Below are 22,843 nucleotides of genomic sequence, written 5' to 3' on the forward strand. Positions count from 1 at the left end.
TCATTTCTTGAAGTGTGCTCAACCATGTTAGAGTTCGCGAGTCTAGCAGACTAAGCCAAGGTCAGAACTCGATACTGAATAAAACCTGTAGCTTAAACGCTAAGTATCCAATTGTGCTTGCTGGAATGCTGTTGGAAAAGGTACAAGGCCATTGTTACACATTTGAGGAGAGATTTGTGATCTTTGAGAAGCCATAAAGACAGACGTGAACTCAATAACGCTAGCAATCGTCGTGCTTCCAGCACAGGCAGACCTTTAAATTCATTCGACTTGTTTCCTAGTCGTCAGGACTGGGAGGAAAGCGCCTCAATTGCATATATTCCGTGTCAAGATGAATCCGAAAGATGTGTCCACTACGCCAATCCCAAACTCCTTCAGAGGTAATGCTCCTGTAGCACTCATAATTCCCATGCCTACTCCAGAAGTGAATTTCCGCAAATTGATGTCAGGGCAGGCGGAATATGTTGCATTTCAAGTCCTGATGCTCCTCGAGTTGGACAAAATGTCAGGCTGATGAGAGCACTTCAACCAAAGATCCTTGTGTCATGGCAGCATGGCAGCAGCCTCCTCATCCGTCACGAAAATATCAGCAACCGGACACCGATCAACCTCCTCATCAAAAGGTAGATCTCCCTCGTCAATATCCATGTCATCTTCGTCGTCCTGTCCCCATCTCCACCTAGCTTTTGAACCTCTGTATCTGCGGCCCACAAGGTAACTGGGCAAGAATAGCTCGTCATTCCAGGTGAAACCTTGACTGTGCTTTGTGTAGGTAATGATTCTTGCTGGCTCGTCTGGACCTGACATGTGGTTCGTGAGGTTGATGGACTTGTAAGAGGACGAGGATAGCATGCTCGGACTTAGTGGAGATGTGTAGTCGTGGGTAGATTGCAGTGTAGTCACAGGTACGGACTCTGGAGGTCGTACGTCGTAGGTTGCTCTATGCTTGTCTTTGCGTTGAGAAGTGTGGGCTTCGGCTTGTGCTGTAAAGGTGTAAGTTGATGGTTGTATATTCGCAGGCGAAGCTATCGTCTGGCTTGTACGCAGAAGTGTTGCCTCTCTTCGCTCTGAAGCCGACATTGAGGCGGGGGTTGTGTCAAAACTAGAGCTTGAGCCTTCTGTACCGCTATCGTCTCGTTGCATTCGGTCACTCCGTTTCGGTCGACGGTGAGAAGGAGTATTGAAGCTCTCATTCTTGAGTCTCGACGTAGGTATCTTGATAGCTCGGCTACCTGGAGTGTGATTAGAGTCTGCCATGCTGGGTGGTAATAGTGGTCAGTGTATTATAGAACACAGACAGCAAGGAGGAGGGAAGGAAGAGGCAGCGTTTGTTCAGGTAGAGCTAGGCAGTGTGTCAACAAACTTCAAGTGTCGTTGGTTCAAACGATCTGGTCATATAGGAGCAGGTTGTAGAGTCATCATGCAAGGTCCCAGAAGCACAGCCTATGAGTGGGATGAAGTCAAGGTGCCGCTATTAGCAGGCAGCTCTAACCCTGGTACCCTGCCACTGAGCCTGAGGTCAACTGACCCGCGACTTGGAGAAACAAAGCCAGGCCTTCAGGCAATCACGTCTACTCCGTGTGCTCAGAAGCATTTTAGTCTACGTGTATCCTAGGAATGAAGTCTGAAAGTGATTTACATAATCGTTTCGTTCCTGCAAAATGTCGAGAACTACAACGATTACCTCATGCAAAATATCTAGGTTCGTCAAAGACGTGGTACCGGTGACCACGAACGCCCTCAGCCCTGAACATGGCAGGGAACCTCAGTCCGGGTGATACTTGATCTTCCGATATCCTTGTGTCGCTGTAGTCAGCAGGCTGTCCAACAACGAATTTACCGACCTGGAAATAATTAGCAGTGTTTTTTGGCGGTCAAGGTTATGCTTACCTGAATCTCAGTGTCTGTGATTGTGCCCCTGCTGACACGGGCATATCCCGTGCGCTTGATGTCCTTGTATAGTATGTACTCACACCACCTATCCCAATCACTACGGTCGATGTCGTGCATGCCGCTTTTTGGCCCTGAGTAAGTGTGATAATTACCTTCTCCAGGCTTGACGATCAAGTAACTCAGCAGGATCGCTGGACGAGGTGTGGCAGCCATGATTCGTGCTAGGTATTCGGATTGTTGTCTCCGATCTTCTGGATCTTCCTCTTGTCCAGAATGGAAGACGAAGACATCGAGCTGAGTGCCGTATACGTCCAGTGTTGCCTCGATAGCGGGTGCTAGCTCACCCACTGGTGAAGGTAACAAGTGATGTGTCGAATTGAGGATTGGGAATTTAGACAAGAGTGCCGCTCCCCAAGTGTGAAGATTCGGACCAGGGCCGTAGTCGACGTACATGCCGAGATCTTCCGCGAGGTACTGCATGGTGTCCCTGTTGCCCATGATGATTCTCTGCGTATCTGACTCAAGCAAGCCGATAACATCGATCTCGAGCTCTCGAATTGCTTGGGCCATTCGTCGTTCTGATGACCACATATCATTGTCCAAGGAAAAGTGAATTGTCCAGATGCCTGCAGTCAAGGATTTTTCTTCTGGATGGAATGGTTGGTAGTTGTTGGTTGGAAACCTCAGATAAGCAAGTGACATGGCGAGGAGCTGTAACACGAACAGTATGTGAAGATAGTAAGCTATTTGCTTTCGTCCTCGTGGTACCTTAGCAGCTCTTTCTCCGGAGTGTGAGTTAGTGGTCAAAGCAGAGAAAACACCGTTGCCGATCTGTAGCATTGTGCTAATCATGACCCAATCCGTATGTTCACGGACCAGAGGTCCTCCTGGCACAAAGGCATAGGCCACCACCCAGACGTGGAAGAGAACCATCAAGTTGTAAATGAAGAACCCGAACCCAAAGGCCACTGCTGGATTGTGTTGGACAGCTGACTTGATCAGTTCAGGAGCTACGCCGCAAACATAGACGGTAAAGACAAGACCTCCGTAGTAGCCTGTCCAATCCTGATAGTAAGTCAAGAACATAGCACCAACAGACCCAATGCCGTATGCCGTCCACGACCCCAGAATCTTCGGAGAAGAAACACCAATCAGCAGGCCGGCTGCCATGGCAAGAATGGTCACGGCTCCATGTGGGACTTGTTGTGGACCATTGACAGGATAACCAGTCCATGTCCAAGAGATCATGGTGCTCGAATCCGATAGCAAGGAATGTAATGCGAACATCAGTCCGCCAAAACCCACGCCTGCCATCAAGCCCGAACCGCGCTTTACCTGACGAGCGACGAGATCCCCTCCACTGGTGGTTACTGGCCTTGTCGCATGCCAAACGGCAGGAATCGCTAACAAGAAGCCAGTCCAGTTCCACCCACCGTTCTCGGCCTTCATGACAGGCCAGACAGGGTTGTTACTGTAGCATGCGAATTTGGCAATACTCGAAAGTACTAGGCCCACCATCCAGGCCAATACTCGTGCTTGTAACCTTCCAGAGTCGTTTCTTTCGGCGAACCACATAGCTGTCCAAGCCATACTACCCTGCCAAACTGCCAGAGATACCATACCAAGACGATTCACTTGGTCACTGACTTGCCAGGCAAGCAGACCAGGAATTACCGAAGAGTAATGAAGCCATCGGTTGTACTTGATTGCTAGTACTCGAATTTGTGGGATGCCCAAAAGCAATGGTGAAAGAGTTGACATGACAGCGACTTCGTAACCGGAAATACCCATGTGCCAGAGTGGAAAATACCATACTAACAAACCAAGCGAAGTGAGCACAGACCAAAATACAAAGCCATTGTAGATATCTGCCAGAGCAATGGAGAGGTTATACCAGTTGTATGGCCCATCGAATGTCGAGGCTTGTATTACTGGCTGATTGCGCCTGCACCGGTAAGTATCTGTGGCAGTCGTCATGGTTTTTTTTGCTCACTCTTTCTCTTTGATATCATCTTTCAGTAGTTTCTGGTCTCTGTACCTTGTCAGCCCAAACTCCATATATTGCATAACTCCTCCGTACATTTTCTCATCTCGGAAGCCGATGCACATACCCTCTGCTCAGGCCTTTCACGTCCCGAACCACGATCTCAAAGCTGGAAAAGTCGTAAACTGTGACGGCATCGAAGCCAACGTCGAAAAGGATAAGTGCCCACTCGAAGAAGGCATAGATTGTGTAGGCTGAAAATGTCAGTACCAAGGAAGACACAGAGCTTCTGTCACTGCTTACCGCCAGCAACCTTATGCACCTTGTGCTGAATAAAGAAGTAGATGAGTGGCACCAGAGTGCCAAAGAAAAGGCCAGCCAGAATCTTCCTGTACTTAACAGATATGGGATTTGGAGGGCTTAGGGCCAGACATCCCAAAGTCCAAGGTAAAGTCGCGACAAGATAGCTGATCATGAAGATGTCGTGCCAGTTGTGGTCATCCGTGGAGGTAACATAGGTCCATCCACCACATGTCAATGTTCGGAATACACCAACCCAGAAGACAATCTTCGGCAAGGAGGAGTTGGGCCGAGCAGTAAGAAAATAGTATAAAGAAACCAGCGCAAATCTCGGGCCAGATGTCAGAGCAATGCCAACCATGAAAACCGAGCGCTCGGGGTAGCGATCACCAATGGTTGCCGAAACTGAAGGGAACCATTCGTCAGGGTAGCCATAATGCTCATTCTCCACGATCTTGTGATAGTGAAGCCACATTCCCACGAACAATGCCCCCAAAAATGCGACGTAAGCTAAGGCTGTATGGACATAGGATATCCATCGTCCGTTGAACTGGCTAAGTATTAATTAAGCTGCTCGACTGACAGAACTGGACACACGTACAGAGAAGACCACGTCTCCCTCCTTGAATTTGGGAGCCATGGTACAAAGCAAGCTGTTCGAAACCACAGCTTACAACTGAGAAAAGGAAAGGGAGCCCGTAGGCAAGCTGTGTTGTGTGAACAAGCAAAGAGAAACACGACTACCAGAAATATGCTTTCGTGAACAATCGCGTCGGCATGCTCGTCTGCCCCCTGACCGCAGGCGGAGCCCAAGAGCTTATCGATAACCGAACCACGGCTTAGCTAAGCAGTCGACATATTTTCTGCAAGTCGGTCCAATACCCTACAACCCTCGACTCGCAACTCGTCCTTCACAAAACTGAGTCGCGAACATGTCAGCGACCGCAGACAAAGCCCGCTACTTCCTCGAACAGTCAGTCCCCGAACTCAAAGAGCTAGAGCGCAAGAAAATCTTCACACCCACCGAAATAACAGCCATTGCCAGAAAGCGCTCAGATTTCGAGCACAAAGTAAATGCACGAGGATCTTCACCTACCGATTTCGCCCAGTATGCCGAGTTCGAGATCAACGTCGACCAATTAAGGAAGAAACGTGTAAAGAGATTGGGAATTCGAGCGACCATCCACAATGGACAGAGACGCATATTTTTCGTCTTTGATCGTGGAATGAGGAAGTTTCCCGGAGATCTAAGATTGTGGATGCAGGCAATCGAGTATGCCAGGAGCCAACAAGCGCGCAAGAAGGTCACACAGATGCTCACGAATTTGCTGCGATTGCATCCTAGCAAGGCCGAAATCTGGATTTACGCTGCACAGTTTGCGCTTGATGAGAATGGCGATATGACCGAGGCAAGAGGATATATGCAGAGAGGATTACGGTTTTGCAAGAACTCCAAGGATTTGTGGTTGCAGAACTTCAGACTAGAGATCACTTGGATTGCTAAGATACACGCCAGAAGGCGTATCCTGGGTGTTGAGAAGAATGCTATGAAGGAGGAGGAGATTAAAGTCACTGGAGATGACAACATGATGATGCTGCCCAAGTTGACTGCTCAGGATATTGCGCCAGAGAGTGAGCAGATGGATAAGGTCGACGTGACTGCACTGGACAATCTAGAAGCGACGCCTGTCCTAAGTGGTGCCATTCCTATCGCCATTCTCGACGCGGCCTGCAAGCAATTACCTGGAGATGTCGACTTTGCATTCAAATTCTTCGAGGAGGCTTCGTCGTCCTATAACCTACCAGCTATTGTCACAATCCGAACCCACATCGACCAAGTACTCCAAGAAATGGACGCTCAAGCTTGGCAGTCTTGCGCTAGTCGAGTGTGTATGCCGACTCAGAATATCTCATTCGACGACCATAGGTTTCCTTCAGCACTTCGCGAAGCTCTTGCAAACATGAATCAAGGTTTAGCTAGGACTAAACAGCGAGAAGCGCTGAAAGACTGGTGTCGGGGTTATCTGGAGGCTTGGGAGCAGGCTGATATGGACCCAGCATTGCTGATGGTGCTGCAGTCGAAGCTGCAATCTTTAGCATAATCTGTCGTTGCCTTTCAATCAGTCCAATTCAGATGATACCCCATATAGCGAGTCAGATATGAATCATATTGCACGAACGAGACCTCAGCCTGGTAATGTGACCTCTTCAACTTCTCTTTTCACAATCGGCAGTATTTCAGCCATTTGGTTAGCATCTCGGAGTGCCGCGGAAACATCGTCCCTTCGACCTGCCAATTGCGCCTTTACAGCATTGTAGTCCTTCTCCTTCTCCACATACTCTCTGATGACTTGCCTGGTGTCGAACTCGATGTAGACTCTCACATCTTTGATCCTTAATAGCACATCATCGAGGCGCATGAAGAAGCGACTAAGCAGTAATAGTCTGGCAGGCATGACTCTGATCTTCACTGAGAACATGGCGATACCGTTGTCTGCAAGCTCGTCTTCGTAAAGGATCACGTCATCGAAGAACAGAATAGGATCTGGTCGCCTCAGCAATTCCAGAGGTATCTGCGTGGTACTCGACGAAAATGTGGGTGAATTCGGCGCAACCTCTCCACGATAGTCCTGTGGTGTGTAACTCCAATCAAAGGGCTTCACCTCCTCTAGCTCTTTGAAATCGTGCGCACCTTCGCGACTCTGATGCCATTCCTTGGAGTATGCTACCTTTAACCTCTTCTCACCTGTCTTGTCCACGCTGTCCAATGCGCCATATGCGTCGAACTTGATGCCCCAGCCTGAAGCTTCATGCTGGACTGCAACAAAGTTGTCGCCAAAGATCATCTCTGGTATCTGTATTCCAATCTTGCTTGTCATGTCCTCGATCGGTCCAGCCTTGAGGATTGGCAACTTCTGGGTCGCGACCTGGAAGCCACTGACCATGTACATATGTGGCGCGGCCGACGAAGGCATTGAGGTATTGAACGCTCCAGCGGAGCGATGACCATTGACAGCCATACTGGGCTATGTCGAAGCACAGCGAGTTCGAGGAGTAGTCAATCCTGGTCACTTTTCTACAGTCACATCAATTCCGCATGATAGAAGACGCGGTCGCAAACATAGCAAACAATCCTCCTGCTGGCTCGTACCTTCCTCTCAGATCCCTCCTTCCTTCAAGTCACTTTCATAGCATGAAATTTTTCTCATGAGAGCACTCACTCATACTCGAGAAGTAATCCAGTACAATCTCTGCCGGCGCAAGCCTTATGTTCTCTTGTTTAATGTTTGCAGGAGTTTAAAAGCAAATGCTGTGATACTGAGATGATCTTGGCTTGGAGTCGTTGTATTGCTCCTTCTGGTACCAATCAGTCAGTTGTGCGACGACGAGGACCATGCTGTCTCGCGCTCTGTCTCGCAGGGGTGGTCTATACGTCTCCTACAGCAATATTCCTCGAGGCTGAAATGCTATTGTCAATTGACCTAGGTAAAATAGAAATGCGGGGAATAAAAATGGAGGTACCCCGATGCATCACCATCACACCAAACGTCGTTCGCAGCTCGTAGTTGCGGACCAAATCAATGTGCTGACTAGAGTCAAGAGAAATAGTCATATACTGGTGTTTGTTGCTTTCTCACACTGACAATCAACCTGCTGCAAGATAGCCATCGGTGGAACTACTACTGTCCGAAATAGGATGCAGAGGCCAGCACTCAAGAATCTGCTCGCAACACGCAAAGCACTACCATCACAGTGCAACCTGCTTCGTCAAAGGAAGTCTTTGCAACGCTGCAATTATGCCACAGCCGCAGGCCTTGATATCAATCCTATCTCTGGCGCACTAGGAGCCGAGATCCTGAACGTCGACCTCTCCTCACCTCTTTCCAAAGAGACCACACACACTATTCGCAAAGCCTTATTAGACCATCTTGTAATCTTCTTCCGGAGCCAAAACCTATCACCATCCAGCTACTTGAAATTCACGTCTCAATTTGGCAAACCCGTCGAGTATCCATTCGTTAAAGGTATCGAAGGTCATCCAGAGGTCATTAATGTGCTCAAGCGAGAACACGAGGTAACAAACTTTGGAGGTGTTTGGCATAGCGACACAAGCTATCAGTCTGTTCCCCCTCTTGGCTCTGTGCTGCTGGCTCTTGAAGTACCGCCCTATGGCGGCGACACTCTTTTCGCAAATCAATATCTTGCATACGAAGCTCTCTCGCCGAGTCTCAAACAGACATTATCCACTTTGAAAGGCGTCAGTACCTCTTCAAAAGCAGATGCAAGCAAGACGAGAGAGGATCGGGTCAAAGACTCTGGCCACAAGACAGAAGTCTTAGAGGCGGTTCATCCTGTTGTGAGGACCCATCCGGAGACTGGACGTCAGTCACTATACATCAATGTCGCACACACTAGCCGTTTCGAGGGTTGGACCGAGGACGAGTCAGCCCCATTGCTTCAATATCTGTTCCAGCACCAGATAAAACCGGAGTTCACTTGTCGTTTCCGTTGGGAAGTCGGCAGCATTGCCTTCTGGGACAACAGGTGTGCTTTACACAATCCCATCAACGACTACCACGGGTATCGCAGAAGCATGTGGAGAATCACGCTAGCAGGAGATAGCCCACGATGAAACCCAACTGCACACCGCCTTGCACCTTGCACCAACTCTGCATCAGACAAAATCTCCATGTCTTGTCCGGTCTGTAGATTCGTCCTTATCAACTGTATCAAAGCAGAAACGCATCTGTGGCAGGGACGCATTTGAGTATAGGAGCATGGTCGCTACTGGAGACCTCCAATAGCGACCCTGCCCCTGCGATTCCAATTGATAGCACTAGCATACATTCCTCTATCTCTTGTGCTGCCATCACCCGCAAACCAGCCCATATTCAAGTCGCCATGAAAGACCAAGTGATTGGTCGTGGCCTCGACATCAGGTGAACCAGGAGCGTACACATTAGCAGCTGTATCACCGGTCCGAAGGAAGACACCACCTCTAGTGTATGGTCCTGTAACACTAGGAGCAGTAGCATATTGTATATTATATGTCGAGGAAGTGAAGCATCCAGAAGTGAAGAACATAACATACTGATTCGTACCAGCATTGTAGGCCAGCGTTGGTGCTTCAATGACTGGACCATCATCCGCGTTGTTAGTCAAAAGTGTTATGCCCTGGCCAATTGGCGTGGCACCATCATCAACGTTGACTTCCTGTAGAATTATTGGCGTCGACATGATCGGCGGAATGGTATTCTTGCACGCCCCACCATTACCCAGTGAGTTGCCATCGACCTTGTAGACGACGTATTGCTTGCCAGTAGCAGGATCCCTGAACCCATCCGCGTCGATGGCACCACCTATACTGAGGTCGCAGTATAGTGGTGTGTCACTCGCCACAAAAGGACCTTTAGGAGTATCTGAGGTCGCCACGCCCACACAATGCTTGCTGATATCCTCGGCTGTTGTCGCAGAATAGTAGAGCACAAATCTACCATTGGCAAGCTGTACAATATCTGGTGCCCATACATGCGGTACAGTCGCGACCCAAGCTCCTGGATAGGGTAATGCGTCGGTGTTGTCGACAGTCCAGGTGCTAAAATCCTTTGATGTCGCTGTTATCACATTGGATGTAGTGCCTGCCTTGTCACCATTGAGCCCAGCAAATCCGTGATACGTGTCCCCTACCTTGAGTACAGAAGGATCTTGGAAATCGGTCGGTATGACTGGACCGTGAACTGATCGGTCCATTAGAGGCACGGCTACAGCTGTTGCAGATAAAGCAGCGAGCGTGAACAACATGATTGTGTCTGGGCAGATGAAGAGATATAGGAACGAGAAAGTAGACCTCGATATGCAGGATGTTGATCACTCACCTCGACGTGTAGAGGAGAAGGGCCAGAAGCAGGACATACAGCTGATACATGGTTGTTATACAACGCATTGGATTTCCCTGGGTGCTTGTCACTTCACAGTGCCCATCTGCTGAAATTTTCTTTGCATTCGACAGCGGACAACTAAGCACTCTGGAAGAGGCCATCAAACCCTGTGGGCCACCTTCATCTCGTGGACCAAACTACTGGTAAGTGCACCATCAGTCTGCTAAGTGGGCAAGCACATTGAAAGGTGTCCATTGCAGAACTGGAGCAAGCAACGACTTCCATTCGTTATTCGTTTGGGAGAAACTTGGAAATATTTCGTATGATCAGCTCCTGCAGTAAGTATCCTCTGGACAGCTCCATCAATCATATCGACGATTGCGCGGAACTTCGTGCGTAGTATGGGTCCCTGCGGAAGAACGATGGCAATACTTGTATGCTTAGTCAACAGGTTCGAAGTTCGAAGGAAGAGCTCGAAAAGGCTCAGAGCGAAGCTTAACCAGCCTGTAGATGCAAGAACTGTATATCTCTCTGAAACTTGCACTTTCCATCTTGACCAGCAATTGTCAAGTGATACCGTCCCAGAATACCTTACCAAATGTGATGCTATTTGTTAGAGGACGAACTCGGAACATGCTTACGGAACGAGAGAAAATAGTTGACAGCCACGAGAGCATTCCCACCCAAGTGGGCATCGTGGTGATCGTGTATTCCACAACGTTTCATATAGAACTGTCCAATAGCAAGTACAATCAGTATCATACCACGTGTCAGTGGGTGTTCGGCAAGACCGGTGCCTTGCAGTACATCTAAAAACTTAAATAAAAGGTAGCGACGCAGCTTTCTGCAACTAGTTGTCTGTAACTTGAAAGTGGTGTAACGTTGAGGCTGTTCCTGGGACCGCTTCTGCCGATCACCATGTGCACGCATCGCTCGAGGCGTGGACAATGTACGTAAAAAAAGGGCGATCGGTAGCAGAGAGATTGAGACATGTGTCTGTCCGACCTCATCTGGGCTGCGGTAATCGGCAAACCTGCTGTCCTCATTTCTGCTCATTCCAGCTTCGCTCTTCTATACCAGCCGAGTACAAATCTCTCAAAGCATAATGTAATACAGACACGGCCCCCGCCCATGAAACGTCCCCATAGCATGCCGACCTGCTCGCCCTGTGAATCAAATCAAAACAAACCACCACGATGGCCACCATAACCTCACCCCGAACCCAATCACCAGCAAGCAGTACTCCAAGAATTAAATCACCATCAATAGCAGAAACACCCACCTCATCTACTCGCGGATCCTTCGACCTCCCTCTCCGCTCCTCCACTGCAGCCGGCGGTCCGCCTCCCCAACGTAAAGGCAACCGCACCGCCCTACGAGACTACTACAACCTCAAATCCAAGCCGCAATCACAACTTCCACCCGGCCACCTCTCCCGCACAGCAAGCATAACCTCAACAACCTCCGACCTCAGTACCGCCCCCTCAACCATAACACTCATCGAGAATGGCTCAACAACATCAACCCTCACCGCACAGCTCGATGACACCGACTTCGACGTACAGACATACATCAACGACCTCCTAGCGACATCTTCGCTGAAAGAGATACTAAAAGTCGAGGCGACTCTGGTGTCTGAGATTCGCAATCTCGACGGCGAGCGCAAGGCTCTGGTCTATGATAATTACAGTAAGCTGATCAAGGCTGTGGGCACGATTGGAGAGATGCAGAGGACCATGAATCAGAGTGCTAGTGGGTTGTCGGAGGTTGGGAAATTGGAAGGGAAGATGGAGGGGTTACGGGAGGTTGTGCGTGTGATTGGCCAGCAGGCTAGTGACGAGAAGAAGAATGCGGCTGAAGAGGGAAGGAGAGCAAGGAAAGCAGCCAAAGAACAACAAAAGAAGAGGGAGCTTGTCAGATGGATATTGGACGCGCCCAATCGGTTGCGTGATATGCTCGACAATGGACAGCTAGATGAGGCGAGGAAGGATTGCGAACTTGTACAGAAATATCTTGATAGATGGAAGGGAGTAGGAGGTGTGGAAGAGGTCAGACAAGCTTGTACGAACATCATGGCGACCGCCGAACAGGAGCACAAACAAAGTAATGGTGAGTCCTAGTGGATCGTGTCAACATTTGAACACTCAGTCGGTGCAGTAACGACACTCACACCGAGTCTTCGTTCTGCCACTTTATGCTCATGACCTGCAACTCGCATATACAGGAATCTGCACGGCACAGCGAACAAGTACTAGAGTTTTGAACGACTGAGATTCGGCGACGTCGAACAACGCTCGTGTCATGTCCGTTCTATTGATTGTCCAGCCGTCCTGATATGCTCTGCATGTCTAGAGTGCTCGGCGGACTGAGATCCCAGCCTAGAGATGTGCTTGGCAGTGTTAGCTGATGAGCACTTCATCGTGGGAAACAGCAGATACTCACCTATATTCGTCTCCATGGCCAGGTAACCCCATGAATGGATTGAATATACCAAAAAAGTCGTCGAGCGAAGCATGTGCCGCCATATTCTGTCCATTATCAAGAACAGCTAGTCCTTGTGCGTGCTGCACGTTCTGGTTGTCTCTATGCTGATCCTGTGGCTGCTGAACCAGCTCGTCGCGGCTACTGTCTGAAGTTGCGTTCTCGTGCGTCCCCACCTTAGCTGAATCAGACCCCTGGTCACCATTCAGGATCTTCAACACTTCAATGAACAGATTGTGTGTGAGGTCAGCTGTCCAATAGGTCTTCCTCAGATGCCCGAGCACCAATTGATGCAGGTCTAGCTGATGTGCTGCGTAACTCTTGGCAAGTCCAACACCGCTTGTTCTCATCTCGAATACCAGAATCTGCATTGCTGTCATGATAGCACTGGTAAGTGAGCTCGGAGTTTGTTCAATTCCATTGATCGACATCAGCTTATTGAGGATGTTCGTTGTGTCTGCTGCCGTTGCCTTGGCTTTGCTCACGCACTCATTTCGACATTCGACATATCCCAGCTCCATGACTTTCTCTGGTGTTGCTGCTATAAGCGGTCTATACAGCAAGATCAGTGCAGCATTAAAGTACATTTCTAAATGACAGATATGCAGGAGTACCACTTTTGGCGTCGTCACATTCGTGTGAGGTATGCGAGCTCGCAACCGCAGCAATCGTCCTTCTTGCGTGCGCATTGTATGAGGCGTAGGTAGTGGACTTCTTGGCCTATAATGCATAGTGAGGATATCTGCCACTTCCGCACTAAGATGCACAAGCACGAGCCATGCTTCAGCCAAGTCTTGCATACCGATGGGAATATACCGACTTGTAGGCATAGGATCGATCCTCTCCGTGTCTTCAGCCATGTCTCGCCCATCCGGAAAGCTCTCGTCACAGTCGTCGATGCATATCCGCATTGGGCGACCGAATCCTTGAGCAAGCCATGCTTCTCTGGAAAATATGCACCACCAGATCCGTCTCCACAACGATCTCGTCCGCGAGGAGAACGGGCGCGACGGCATGGATGTCCAATTCGCAGCTCGGTGAAGACCGATGGTATGAGAGAGGGAGATGCCAGTCCCTATCCAATACCAGGAGCCATCACGATCCTCGAGGTCAACATACCACGTTGACAGAAGGCAGCAGCAAGCAATTAAAACCGCTTTATCAGGCTCATGCTGGGAATCGTAGTGTTCCTAAAGCGGTAAGAGAGTAGGTAATCAGTGACCATAAGTTACAGGTAATATCGCACTGTTGATTCAAGTGCTCGGCCTCACCTTTGCATTCTGGTAGTACTGTTCCTTCAGGACCTTTCGTGGAGGTAAGTGGTTGGCTCGGAGGACGTCTTTCTCAATGAACTAGACAAGTCTTAGTGAGGCAATATTCTGGAACCCAGCATTCGCCCACTTCTCACTCGACTTTCTAGTGGGTTCGAAGAGGAGGGAGGTCTCAACGTACATTCAATGCGGCAAAGAACACACTCCAAAGCAATAACTGACTTACAGAGCGCGTGTCGCTTTCAAAAGTCTCGACGAAGTCTCGAAGATCTACCACGGGCATAGTAGGGTATACATAGTAGCAGAAGCACTTGACTAGCTCTTGCTGGACTGGACGTGGCGGCAGAGCAATATGGGACCCGAGCTCCTGAGACGATGGTCTATAAATCCTTGGCCGCTTGTGTCTGTATGTCCTTCTTGGTGTGAGGTAGTGAACACCAACCACAGGTCGATCAGGTGCAACTTGGTCGAAGAGGAACTCTAGGCCTTCAGATTCACCTGCAAAGTAAGGCTCTACTTCCTTAGAGTCTGTTGGAAAACCGTTCGGACGGTCTCGAAATCGATTTGCTGGCTCGACAGACGTTGATGTGGATAACGGGGTCGATGTCGAGGCTGATGTAAGCGGTGGTCTTCGTGAATGCACATGCACGTCCTCGTTGTCATGAGGCTGAGTGTCTTCAGGTGTGGTATTGGTCTGAGCAATCTGGTGATCAATGATGCCGCCGTCTTCAATGGTCGAGGTGGCAGGTGGCCTGGAAGGTAGTGCCGCTACTACACCTGCAGATGCTGGTGACGGGGTCAAAGGTAACGAGCGCTCGGAGCTCAGGTTCATCGAATCAGACGGGGACCGGTGATCGTTAGTAGTTCGAGCCTTGAGTGAGCCCTGGCTTGGTCTAAAATTTCGTGAGCAACTGGAGCATAACAGCAAGGTTGAGGAAGGGCAAGAACAATTGCTCACTAACATCCCTATTTTGCGTCTATAGATCTCGCATTGCGCTCCATCTTGGAGACAGTTGCTGCACGGCGCTGCAGGAATTAGTCAACGTGCACAGGTCTGGTGTGAATGCGTTTTGCTGCTGAGACCGAGCAATGTCTTGAAAGAAATACTAAGACTTACCACCTTGTGAAGCAAGGTTACACCTCACCTTTCGAGTGTGACAAAGTGAACATGCAATAACTGATCGTTTGCGTTTTGTCCCGGTGGAAGCCAAGGTTCCTGTAGCGGAAGGTTCTGCCATGTAGAAAACGTTGTGTTGTGCACCTGCCTCGTTGCTCGGTGCTCCTTCCGAGAGACACTTGTAAGTAGTATACAGCTAAGAAGACAGCTGCTCTTCGGGCACTGATGCTCCATTCACCCGTTGAAGATGCACTTCGACACAGCTGCAGAGTTCAAACTGCGAGGTGTTTGCAGAGCCGGCAAAGTGGACAAATTGTAGCGGAGTTTAAATTGACGCTTGGTGAAGATCCCCCAGAAAGATGCTCAGAATAGCTGGAGATCACAGGGAAGATTTTCCGCAAAGTGAGTCTGACTCTCTGCCGCTGCTTTGCCTCGGCAAGCACCAGTCAGTTTTTCAATTGTCGCAGCGCATGGTGGAGGGTAGTCTCAACAGCCCGGGCAACAAGTATTGAATCTACTAGGAAATTAACAATGTATTGAAGCGAAACACCTGTGAGCATACTGCCTGAGCATCAAGAACGTATTTGGTCTTGCGAACAAGTGCTAAATCGACACCAGCACCAGGCAGTGTTCTCAGCACAATCCTGTAACGACCATTTACTCCTCTTAACGGCATGGGGTATAAGACATGATCGCCGTATCCAGTATATAACTCAAATTACAAACAAAATTGACCTTGTACATCTGCGCTTCGATCCAGTCGGAGACTTCTCGGAGGTACAAGCAGAGCCTAGTAAGGACTGTTGACGATCTCGTTGCGAAGGTGGCTAGCACGTCCTCGTACACTCTTCCGTGGAGTTGAGTACGCTCCAGCACTTAGTCTGCTGTTCGCAACTTCGCCTGCTATGCTCTCCCGTGTCGGTTTCTTGAAAGCCTTCCTTGACACCATGTCGACCTCATTTGGTAAAGCCAAGATGACATTCTTATCACTACCAAATTCAAAGTTGTCGGCAATGACCTGGTCACTGTAGCGCTTGATGTGGTACGGATCGCGTTGACCTGCGATGATCTTTCTCATAGACCAGGTGACAAGGAAAGGACCAGTGGAGGTGATTATGCTTGTTTCCTTACCTTCTGGATCGGCGTTGAATTTTGCTGGGGTAAAGGCAAGATCTATGCCTGTTTCGTGCTTGAATTGAGCCACGTGCTCTGGTTTCATGGCAAGACGTCGAGGTTGAGGCTTGCTATCCTTTGCGAAAGATCTTTCAAAGCCCAGTTTTCCTTCATTCTTACCTTCTTTTTGAAGACAATCAATCAGAAGCAGGTATGTTTTGCAGGTTGCTAGAAGCCAGTGACCATCAGCGCTCACGTCTAACCCAATGATAGCTTCACCAAGCGCTGGAATCAGAGTCTTCGCGTTCACACCAATCCGATCAAACAGCCGAACATCACCTTTGTTCGATGCAACAGCAATATGGCCCTTCTCCGTTGTGGCTGCCGCGGAGAAATCGTTCTTCGACGCGTATTGCTTGAGTTGTTCCTCGACAAGTTTGTTGCCCGCGATACGCGGGTCAATTTTGAACAGGGCGTTCTTGGAATGACCGACAAATGGCTGGTTCATCGTTCTCTGGGCGAATTTGGTCTCTGGTGCAAAATTGATGACTGGGATATCGTCACGAACCTTCCATTCGTCGACAACCTTGCCGTATTCAAGGTCCATTCTGTACAAGGAGCCTGGATTGTCAGGGTTCTGCAGAATCATGCTCTCGTCCTCGTTGTGCAACATAACCTTTTTTGGGCTAAATGTTTTACCTTTTGGAGTCTCGACTTTGGAAATATTAGTCGAGAATTCGAGGTGTTTATTAGGAAGATGCTTGAAGACGCCAATTTTGGAACCGCGGATAACAAAGGATCTGTCGTACTTGGATCCAACAGCAAGCTGAGAATTCGCATACCCGTCTTTGTCATGCAGTTCGACGTCGTCTTCAGATTCGTCCTCGTCGTAATGCTCGCTCTGCTGAGGTGGAGAGTCTGGCTCTCCTTCGTCCTCTTCGTCCTCTTCCTCCTGTTCTACGTTTGGATCGTCCATAGTTAGGTCATTGAAAGCCTCAATTACATAGTCCCGATCCTGTTTTTGAACTTTCGACCACTTCATCTCGTTTAAGAGCTCCCATAGAGCCCTCATAACACCCTCTTGAAAAGCTTCCAAAGTTGGCTGATCTTTGAATCGTAATAGCCACGAGTAGGCTGAGCCATCGTCGGCGTAATGGTTAAAGATGAAAGAGAGATATTCGAAATTGAAGACTGGACCTATATCGGCGACCACTGGCTGGCCAAGCCACTCTTTGCCATGACCACCAGTAATTTGCAACCAATACCTCCAGGTGCCTATTTCAGACACAGTAGCGATGACAGCAGAATCCTGAAGTACGAAGCTGCCACTCTCAAAGTCGAAGAGATGCAGTTCTGCTTGTTTCTGTGTGAAAATTTCAAGTGCTTCAGGAGCCTTGCGTGCAGCTGGTGCTTGTGTAGGGCCATGGACCGCGTCGAAGCTCTCCGGCGCCGTAGACTTAGGTTCTTTCTTTCTGTCCTTGACCTCCTTTGCCATGTGCTCAGCTGCTTGTTTGGAAGTGGGTGGTAACTCTGTAGAGCCTGCCAGTGAGGTAGCGCTTGGTATAGGATCCTCCTCATCAAACTCAAACTCTTTCAGGTCATGGTCATCGGCCTTGGAGGGTTTTCGGTATTTTCGCTCGTATTGACATTCCATCGCAGCAAAGGTGAAGTTCTTGACATCCTCCTCAGCAATCGAGTCATCGCATATGAACTCGTATAGGTCGCCGGTGTCACCACTTAAATCGCGCCATGCCAGGACCCATCCACTCCCTTCACGTTGAGCAGATCGAAAATGGAGTGCTTTGTCGAGCAGAAATGTCTTCTCGTCGTTGTCAAGACCTCCACCCTCCTCATCTGAGTCCTCCAAATCTTCCTCGCCTTCTTCATAGGCTCTCTGAATGACTAGCTCGTAGTTGTAGTCCTGGGATGTTCTTCTGATAGAAGCAACAGCATCTCGGTAGATCAATTCGGAGAAACCCTTGGGTGAGATTGGGCGCACGACATAGAGCTGGCCTTTCGCGATCTCGGTTATAGACTCTTTAGATCGATCTCCGAACAAAGCCTTTTGCACTGTAATAGGTATTAGTTGTAGAATGTTAGTGAATTCCTTGTCCTTACAGCTTCTTATTGCCCACATTTTTGAGTAACGGCGGCCGCAGCCTCAGTCGTCTGGTTGTAGCAGGAGGTATGCGATCGTGCTCAACAAAGCCTGGACCAGACAGTTCTATTAGCATGAAATTTGTACGACGAGTGGTGGTCTGGATATGGTTACTAGGTCAGTGTACAGTCTGACACATGTATGCTCAGGCAGCAAACAGCCGCTGTTGGTTGAGTTTGTTTGGAGATCATGCCCACCTGTGACGTAGCAACCATAAGTTTAGGCTACCAGAAGCTCCGGCACGCCCTGAATGTCCAATCGCGAAGTCCAGCGCAGTTGTGCTAGAGGAAACACCCGCTTCTCACGAAGAACTTTGTTGTGAGTGCCTGAGGTCTCTCGGTCTGCCATATTCGAAGAACATCAGTTATTCCTGTTTAAACCCGGCACAACTACCCATTGACAATCGGCCTACCCAAGTCATTCTTTAAATTGTTTACAACGACTCATTTATGGCCTCTAAGCCGTCCAGCCATACTACAGCGAGCACTATCGAGTCAGAAGAGCCAAAGACAGGCCTTGCTGCGAATCCTCACAACCCAAGTTCGGCTGCCTATTTGGCCTATCCTATCACCCACGTCTTTAAGAGTCTGGCTCGGCGCATGGGTGAGCCTCCAGAATATGATGTAGGACGATTACTTGACGCTCCAACGATACCACAAAACAAGCCGGTTATGTACACTCCCTCGAGAAGAGCATCACCCTTTCAACCCCCACCTTTGACTGCTTTGCAGTTGTCGCATGCCCTATCCGACTCTCAGGCTGAGAGCTTGCTACTCACTCGTTCGCTGGCAGAGGAAATTCGACTGCTCATTCCTCCTCGTCTGCAGCTGGTGGATTCGTGGCGACTGGCCTACAACCTGCAGTTGCATGGCTCGTCACTGAGCACTCTGTACCAATATTGTGATAACATCCTAGGCCCTCTAGGGTCTACTCGAAGAGGAGGTTTTGTTTTGGTCGTCAAAGATGGCAGTGATGCAGCTGGTTCTGGATCGGTCTTTGGTGCTTACCTTACCGATCCACCCACAGTGCAGCAACACTACTTCGGCACTGGCGAATGCTTCTTGTGGCGGGCGAGTATCCTACCGTCTTTTGCAACAATACAAGCCAATTCCAACAAATCAGGGTCCAAGACACCACCTTCAGAAGATCTCCTAGAACTCGCTGGCCTTCCACCACCACCCAGCGCCGACACAACTAATGCCCAAAGGACGACCACTGTAAGAAGTGAGAGAAGGCGTTCTTCTGTTGCTCATAAGCAGCCCTCCTTCGGTCCGAGAAACCCTGCTAGTCATGAGAGCGGGCCCCATCCACCATCACCTGTGGCGTCTGGATTCTCGACTCCTGATCGCATCCGTTTCAAGGCGTTTCCTTACAGCGGTATCAATGATTTCATGATCTATTGTCAACGTGACTACCTTTCCGTTGGTGGCGGTGATGGGCACTATGGACTTTGGCTCGATAACGATCTACAGAGTGGTATCAGTGATTCTTGTCCGACTTTCGGAAACGAGCCACTGAGTGATGAGGGTAAAAAGTTCGACGTCCTCGGAGTCGAGATCTGGTATGTTGGTGGATCATGATCTGGCCCCTGATCAAGGGTTCTTCGCAACCAATCGATACTAACCACATCCATTACAAGGGCTCAACTCATAGGCGTCGATTAACGCAGTTGACACGGCAAATCGATACTGGCATTTTGCCTTGTTATCGGGGTTGTCTGCTACATTGGGCGTCCTGATTGGGACACCAACGTCTGCAAGCAAGGGCTTGGCCGTTGTCCTGTGCCTGAGCTAAGCAGACTACATCAAGACTGCAGTACCGCTATGGCACTAGTTCAAGGCCGCACCATTTCCCAGTCTAAATTTGACATCTCGTGTGACTGTATTGCAGATTTAGATCACGGAGACAGCTTGGTACAAACATGCAGGCCTCCTATTGCTGCTAAGCGGCTGGATTGAGCTGCAAGCATAGCCTCACCACGACACATTGTCGACGATCTACAGTCTCGCCACACTTACGCAGATGCTGCGTAATTAGAACATGTCGAACTTACGATGTTGCTCACTCGGATTGTAGCGACTGGAACAGCGTTGCCAATTTGGTGCCGTCCTTTCCACTATAATGTGCGAAAATCTCTCATAGTCTTGCACTGTGCCGAAGTGGTAACTTGTGAAATTTATGTCACCGCTAGGCTATCGTTGAGATCCACGCTGAGGTGGGGAACACTTCGGCCGAAAATTATGCAAAGTGTCCCAGCTAGAAATATAAGGGTGAATTACAACATTAATCCGAATCGCACACGTGCCCAGGTACTGAACGACTGTCGGTATCAGGCACGATACAGACTGCCTCATAAATTGGACTGTATTCCACTCAAGTTTCGCCACAGCTGATTCACGTTCAATGATCAGCAACGTGCTTTTGATCGAGCATGGATGACAACTTTGTCCTGGCTCTACTCGAGTACTATGCCACGACAAGGACAAATGGTCTACCATAGTAAAAGTTTCAGCATTTTATCGCAGCACAAAAAACTCTTTATAAACGTACCAGGTCAGTGCCGTCAATAATTAGGTTTTAAGGTACTACCCTACTCTCTGCCTGCACCGCGGACTCCAGCAGCCATTTTGTGAGCAAGGACGCGCGTCGCCAATGCTTAACGGGACGTATTCCAGCACAGAACAAGAGATCCCATGACTTGGCTTCTCCTTGCTGTTGCTCAAGTGATTCGAGGCCGGTCTATTTGCACTCGGCCTCGCTGGGCATACTGCGCCATGTTTTCACAACTTGGCTGGTATCTACTGTAAACGCCAGCGGAGGCACATCGTCTCATCACAACACTGCGCTCGGTGCTCATTCAAACTTGCACTATCAAAACACTCTCTAGGTGGTAGTCGAGTATACGACGTGTCACAATATTCAGGACGAAATGCGGAATGCTTTCGCTACTGGTTTACTATTGTAGTATTCATAATCTGGCTGGCTGCTGGTTTGTCAAGAACGTTCGTCCGTGGTGGAGATATAGAAAAGCCTTAGCTTCGGAGCGTGACATAATTAACCCTTCAAACCCGAACACGCTGCTTCCTGAACCCCATGTCATTCTTGACTTTCGTACTTGCACAACTGTTGGCCCTACTCAACGTCAAGAAAGCCTAAAAATTTTATCCACTCAATGCACCATTCGTTCTGCTCAAGGCCGCCTACTCGTACAGTCCTGCTTCCGCTGCAGGTATCGATCATGTCAGGTTTCCACTCACAGGGGGACTTGCTTGCGGTAGCGCGAGAGCCGCCAAACGTCACTGACTAAGAACATTGCACCAGCGTACGATATAAGCTCACGTCAGCCCACGCGATGCGTACCACATACAGCTCTGCTAATCGGTCGATACGAGCCGGGCCCTCCAGCTCCTCTTAATCTTTTGTCCCAGCTGTCTTGTAGTATTAATCTTGCTACCTAGCTTGTGCAATATATCAACCAACTCTGTGTATCATTACCATGGGTGGTCAATCCATGACACCACCTGCTGAGCTGCCGTCCTCAGACGACAACAGCATTCGAAAGAGAGTATGCAAAGCTTGTGATCGTTGCAGGTTAAAGAAGTCGAAATGTGACGGAGCTAGTCCTTGTGGTCGCTGCAGAGCAGACAATGCAATTTGCGTCTTCGGCGAGCGCAAGAAGTCTCACGATAAAGTGTATCCAAAGGGGTAAGTGTCCTGACCTCCAATATCTTGTGGCACAACTAATCCAGTATAGCTATGTGGAAATGCTCGAGAGTCAACAGGCACAATTAGTGGCAGGCATACAAGAACTCTATCGACGCTTACAAGTAGGAGAAGGTTGGGAAGGGCCTCGTCTGAAAGAGACAGCTGGAGGGACACCACTGACGCACGAAATATTGGACCATTTGGGTGCTCTAAAGCATGACAACCAGCACAGTTCCACAACCTTCGAGGACAGCCCGGAAACACTGCAGAGCAAGTTATCGGTAACGACTTCTGCGTCGGTACGGCGGGAGATGTCCTTTGACACCAGCTCTTCGTCGATTTCGTCACCTATGTTCGAACCCGTTCAGCACAATACGACACACTTCACAAACCCATGGACTCACAACCACTTCCCACCTACACCACCTTTGCAGAGTCCTCGACCATCAATAACGAAAACAAGCTCGCCATTGAGAGCTCAAATGACCAGCAGCTACTGGCCTGTCGATGCTTCTCAATTTGTCGATTCAATGGACTATAATACGGTTTACGACTCGCCAGCAGAGCTGGATTTACAGTCCATGCAGACTCTTGCACAGGCGTTTTTCGATCCTACACAGATGTCAATTCATCCTAGTCTGACAATGTACGATCCAGATGAACGATTACAGCGTTACTACTAAAGCAACCTGCTTCGGCTTTTCGCGATGTTATCCAAACAAAACCTCCACAGAGACCTGGAAAGTCGTGCAAATCAATCCACAATTCTTAGTTCAGCATTCTCTGGTGCAGACAGTTTGCGATGACTATCACGAGTAACAACATTGTGTCATGGTTGTGATTGATGGTTATATGCAGGATCCATATGAACTTGATGCATTAGCAAGCGCGGCGTTGGGGTATTTTGTGATTACTGAGATGTATTTGGCATTCCAAATCTCG

The 22,843-nt window shown here is 49.2% G+C and overlaps 11 protein-coding genes across 11 annotated transcripts; 5 read left to right on the plus strand and 6 right to left on the minus strand.

The window, feature by feature from the left end:
• Nucleotides 1-543: 543 nt before the first annotated feature.
• LTR64_001380 (uncharacterized protein) lies at nt 544-1,257 on the minus strand (the record flags this gene model as incomplete). Its single annotated transcript, XM_064895761.1, has 1 exon — nt 544-1,257. The coding sequence occupies one exon, from the start codon at nt 1,255-1,257 to the stop codon at nt 544-546; it is 714 nt and encodes a 237-aa protein (XP_064758448.1).
• Nucleotides 1,258-1,685: 428 nt separating this feature from the next.
• On the minus strand, nt 1,686-4,817 carry CWH43 (the record flags this gene model as incomplete). Its single annotated transcript, XM_064895762.1, has 6 exons — nt 1,686-1,844; nt 1,891-3,838; nt 3,887-3,925; nt 4,005-4,131; nt 4,181-4,727; nt 4,779-4,817. The coding sequence occupies 6 exons, from the start codon at nt 4,815-4,817 to the stop codon at nt 1,686-1,688; spliced, it is 2,859 nt and encodes a 952-aa protein (XP_064758449.1).
• A 292-nt stretch (nt 4,818-5,109) lies between these two features.
• Nucleotides 5,110-6,279, plus strand: UTP6 (U3 snoRNP protein; the record flags this gene model as incomplete). The annotated part of the gene is given in 2 exon segments (XM_064895763.1): nt 5,110-6,063; nt 6,082-6,279. The coding sequence occupies 2 exon segments, from the start codon at nt 5,110-5,112 to the stop codon at nt 6,277-6,279; spliced, it is 1,152 nt and encodes a 383-aa protein (XP_064758450.1).
• An 84-nt stretch (nt 6,280-6,363) lies between these two features.
• Nucleotides 6,364-7,197, minus strand: TIP41 (Tap42 interacting protein; the record flags this gene model as incomplete). The annotated part of the gene is made up of 1 exon (XM_064895764.1): nt 6,364-7,197. One exon carries the CDS (start codon nt 7,195-7,197, stop codon nt 6,364-6,366), a length of 834 nt encoding a protein of 277 aa, XP_064758451.1.
• Nucleotides 7,198-7,874: 677 nt separating this feature from the next.
• Nucleotides 7,875-8,810, plus strand: LTR64_001384 (uncharacterized protein; the record flags this gene model as incomplete). The annotated part of the gene is made up of 1 exon (XM_064895765.1): nt 7,875-8,810. The coding sequence occupies one exon, from the start codon at nt 7,875-7,877 to the stop codon at nt 8,808-8,810; it is 936 nt and encodes a 311-aa protein (XP_064758452.1).
• A 152-nt stretch (nt 8,811-8,962) lies between these two features.
• On the minus strand, nt 8,963-9,979 carry LTR64_001385 (uncharacterized protein; the record flags this gene model as incomplete). The annotated part of the gene is made up of 2 exons (XM_064895766.1): nt 8,963-9,189; nt 9,280-9,979. The coding sequence occupies 2 exons, from the start codon at nt 9,977-9,979 to the stop codon at nt 8,963-8,965; spliced, it is 927 nt and encodes a 308-aa protein (XP_064758453.1).
• A 1,273-nt stretch (nt 9,980-11,252) lies between these two features.
• On the plus strand, nt 11,253-12,176 carry LTR64_001386 (uncharacterized protein; the record flags this gene model as incomplete). Its single annotated transcript, XM_064895767.1, has 1 exon — nt 11,253-12,176. One exon carries the CDS (start codon nt 11,253-11,255, stop codon nt 12,174-12,176), a length of 924 nt encoding a protein of 307 aa, XP_064758454.1.
• A 318-nt stretch (nt 12,177-12,494) lies between these two features.
• On the minus strand, nt 12,495-14,640 carry LTR64_001387 (uncharacterized protein; the record flags this gene model as incomplete). The annotated part of the gene is made up of 3 exons (XM_064895768.1): nt 12,495-13,727; nt 13,809-13,889; nt 14,035-14,640. 3 exons carry the CDS (start codon nt 14,638-14,640, stop codon nt 12,495-12,497), a joined length of 1,920 nt encoding a protein of 639 aa, XP_064758455.1.
• Nucleotides 14,641-15,715: 1,075 nt separating this feature from the next.
• On the minus strand, nt 15,716-18,175 carry vid27 (Vacuolar import and degradation protein 27; the record flags this gene model as incomplete). The annotated part of the gene is made up of 2 exons (XM_064895769.1): nt 15,716-18,108; nt 18,157-18,175. The coding sequence occupies 2 exons, from the start codon at nt 18,173-18,175 to the stop codon at nt 15,716-15,718; spliced, it is 2,412 nt and encodes an 803-aa protein (XP_064758456.1).
• A 470-nt stretch (nt 18,176-18,645) lies between these two features.
• On the plus strand, nt 18,646-19,776 carry OXR1 (oxidation resistance protein 1; the record flags this gene model as incomplete). Its single annotated transcript, XM_064895770.1, has 1 exon — nt 18,646-19,776. One exon carries the CDS (start codon nt 18,646-18,648, stop codon nt 19,774-19,776), a length of 1,131 nt encoding a protein of 376 aa, XP_064758457.1.
• A 1,916-nt stretch (nt 19,777-21,692) lies between these two features.
• FCR1 (Fluconazole resistance protein 1) lies at nt 21,693-22,584 on the plus strand (the record flags this gene model as incomplete). The annotated part of the gene is made up of 2 exons (XM_064895771.1): nt 21,693-21,901; nt 21,951-22,584. 2 exons carry the CDS (start codon nt 21,693-21,695, stop codon nt 22,582-22,584), a joined length of 843 nt encoding a protein of 280 aa, XP_064758458.1.
• Between the last annotated feature and the right edge of the window lie 259 nt (nt 22,585-22,843).

This window comes from Lithohypha guttulata, assembly GCF_036872675.1.
Source record: "Lithohypha guttulata strain CCFEE 5908 chromosome Unknown scaffold_1, whole genome shotgun sequence".
Lineage (NCBI taxonomy): Eukaryota > Fungi > Ascomycota > Eurotiomycetes > Chaetothyriales > Trichomeriaceae > Lithohypha > Lithohypha guttulata.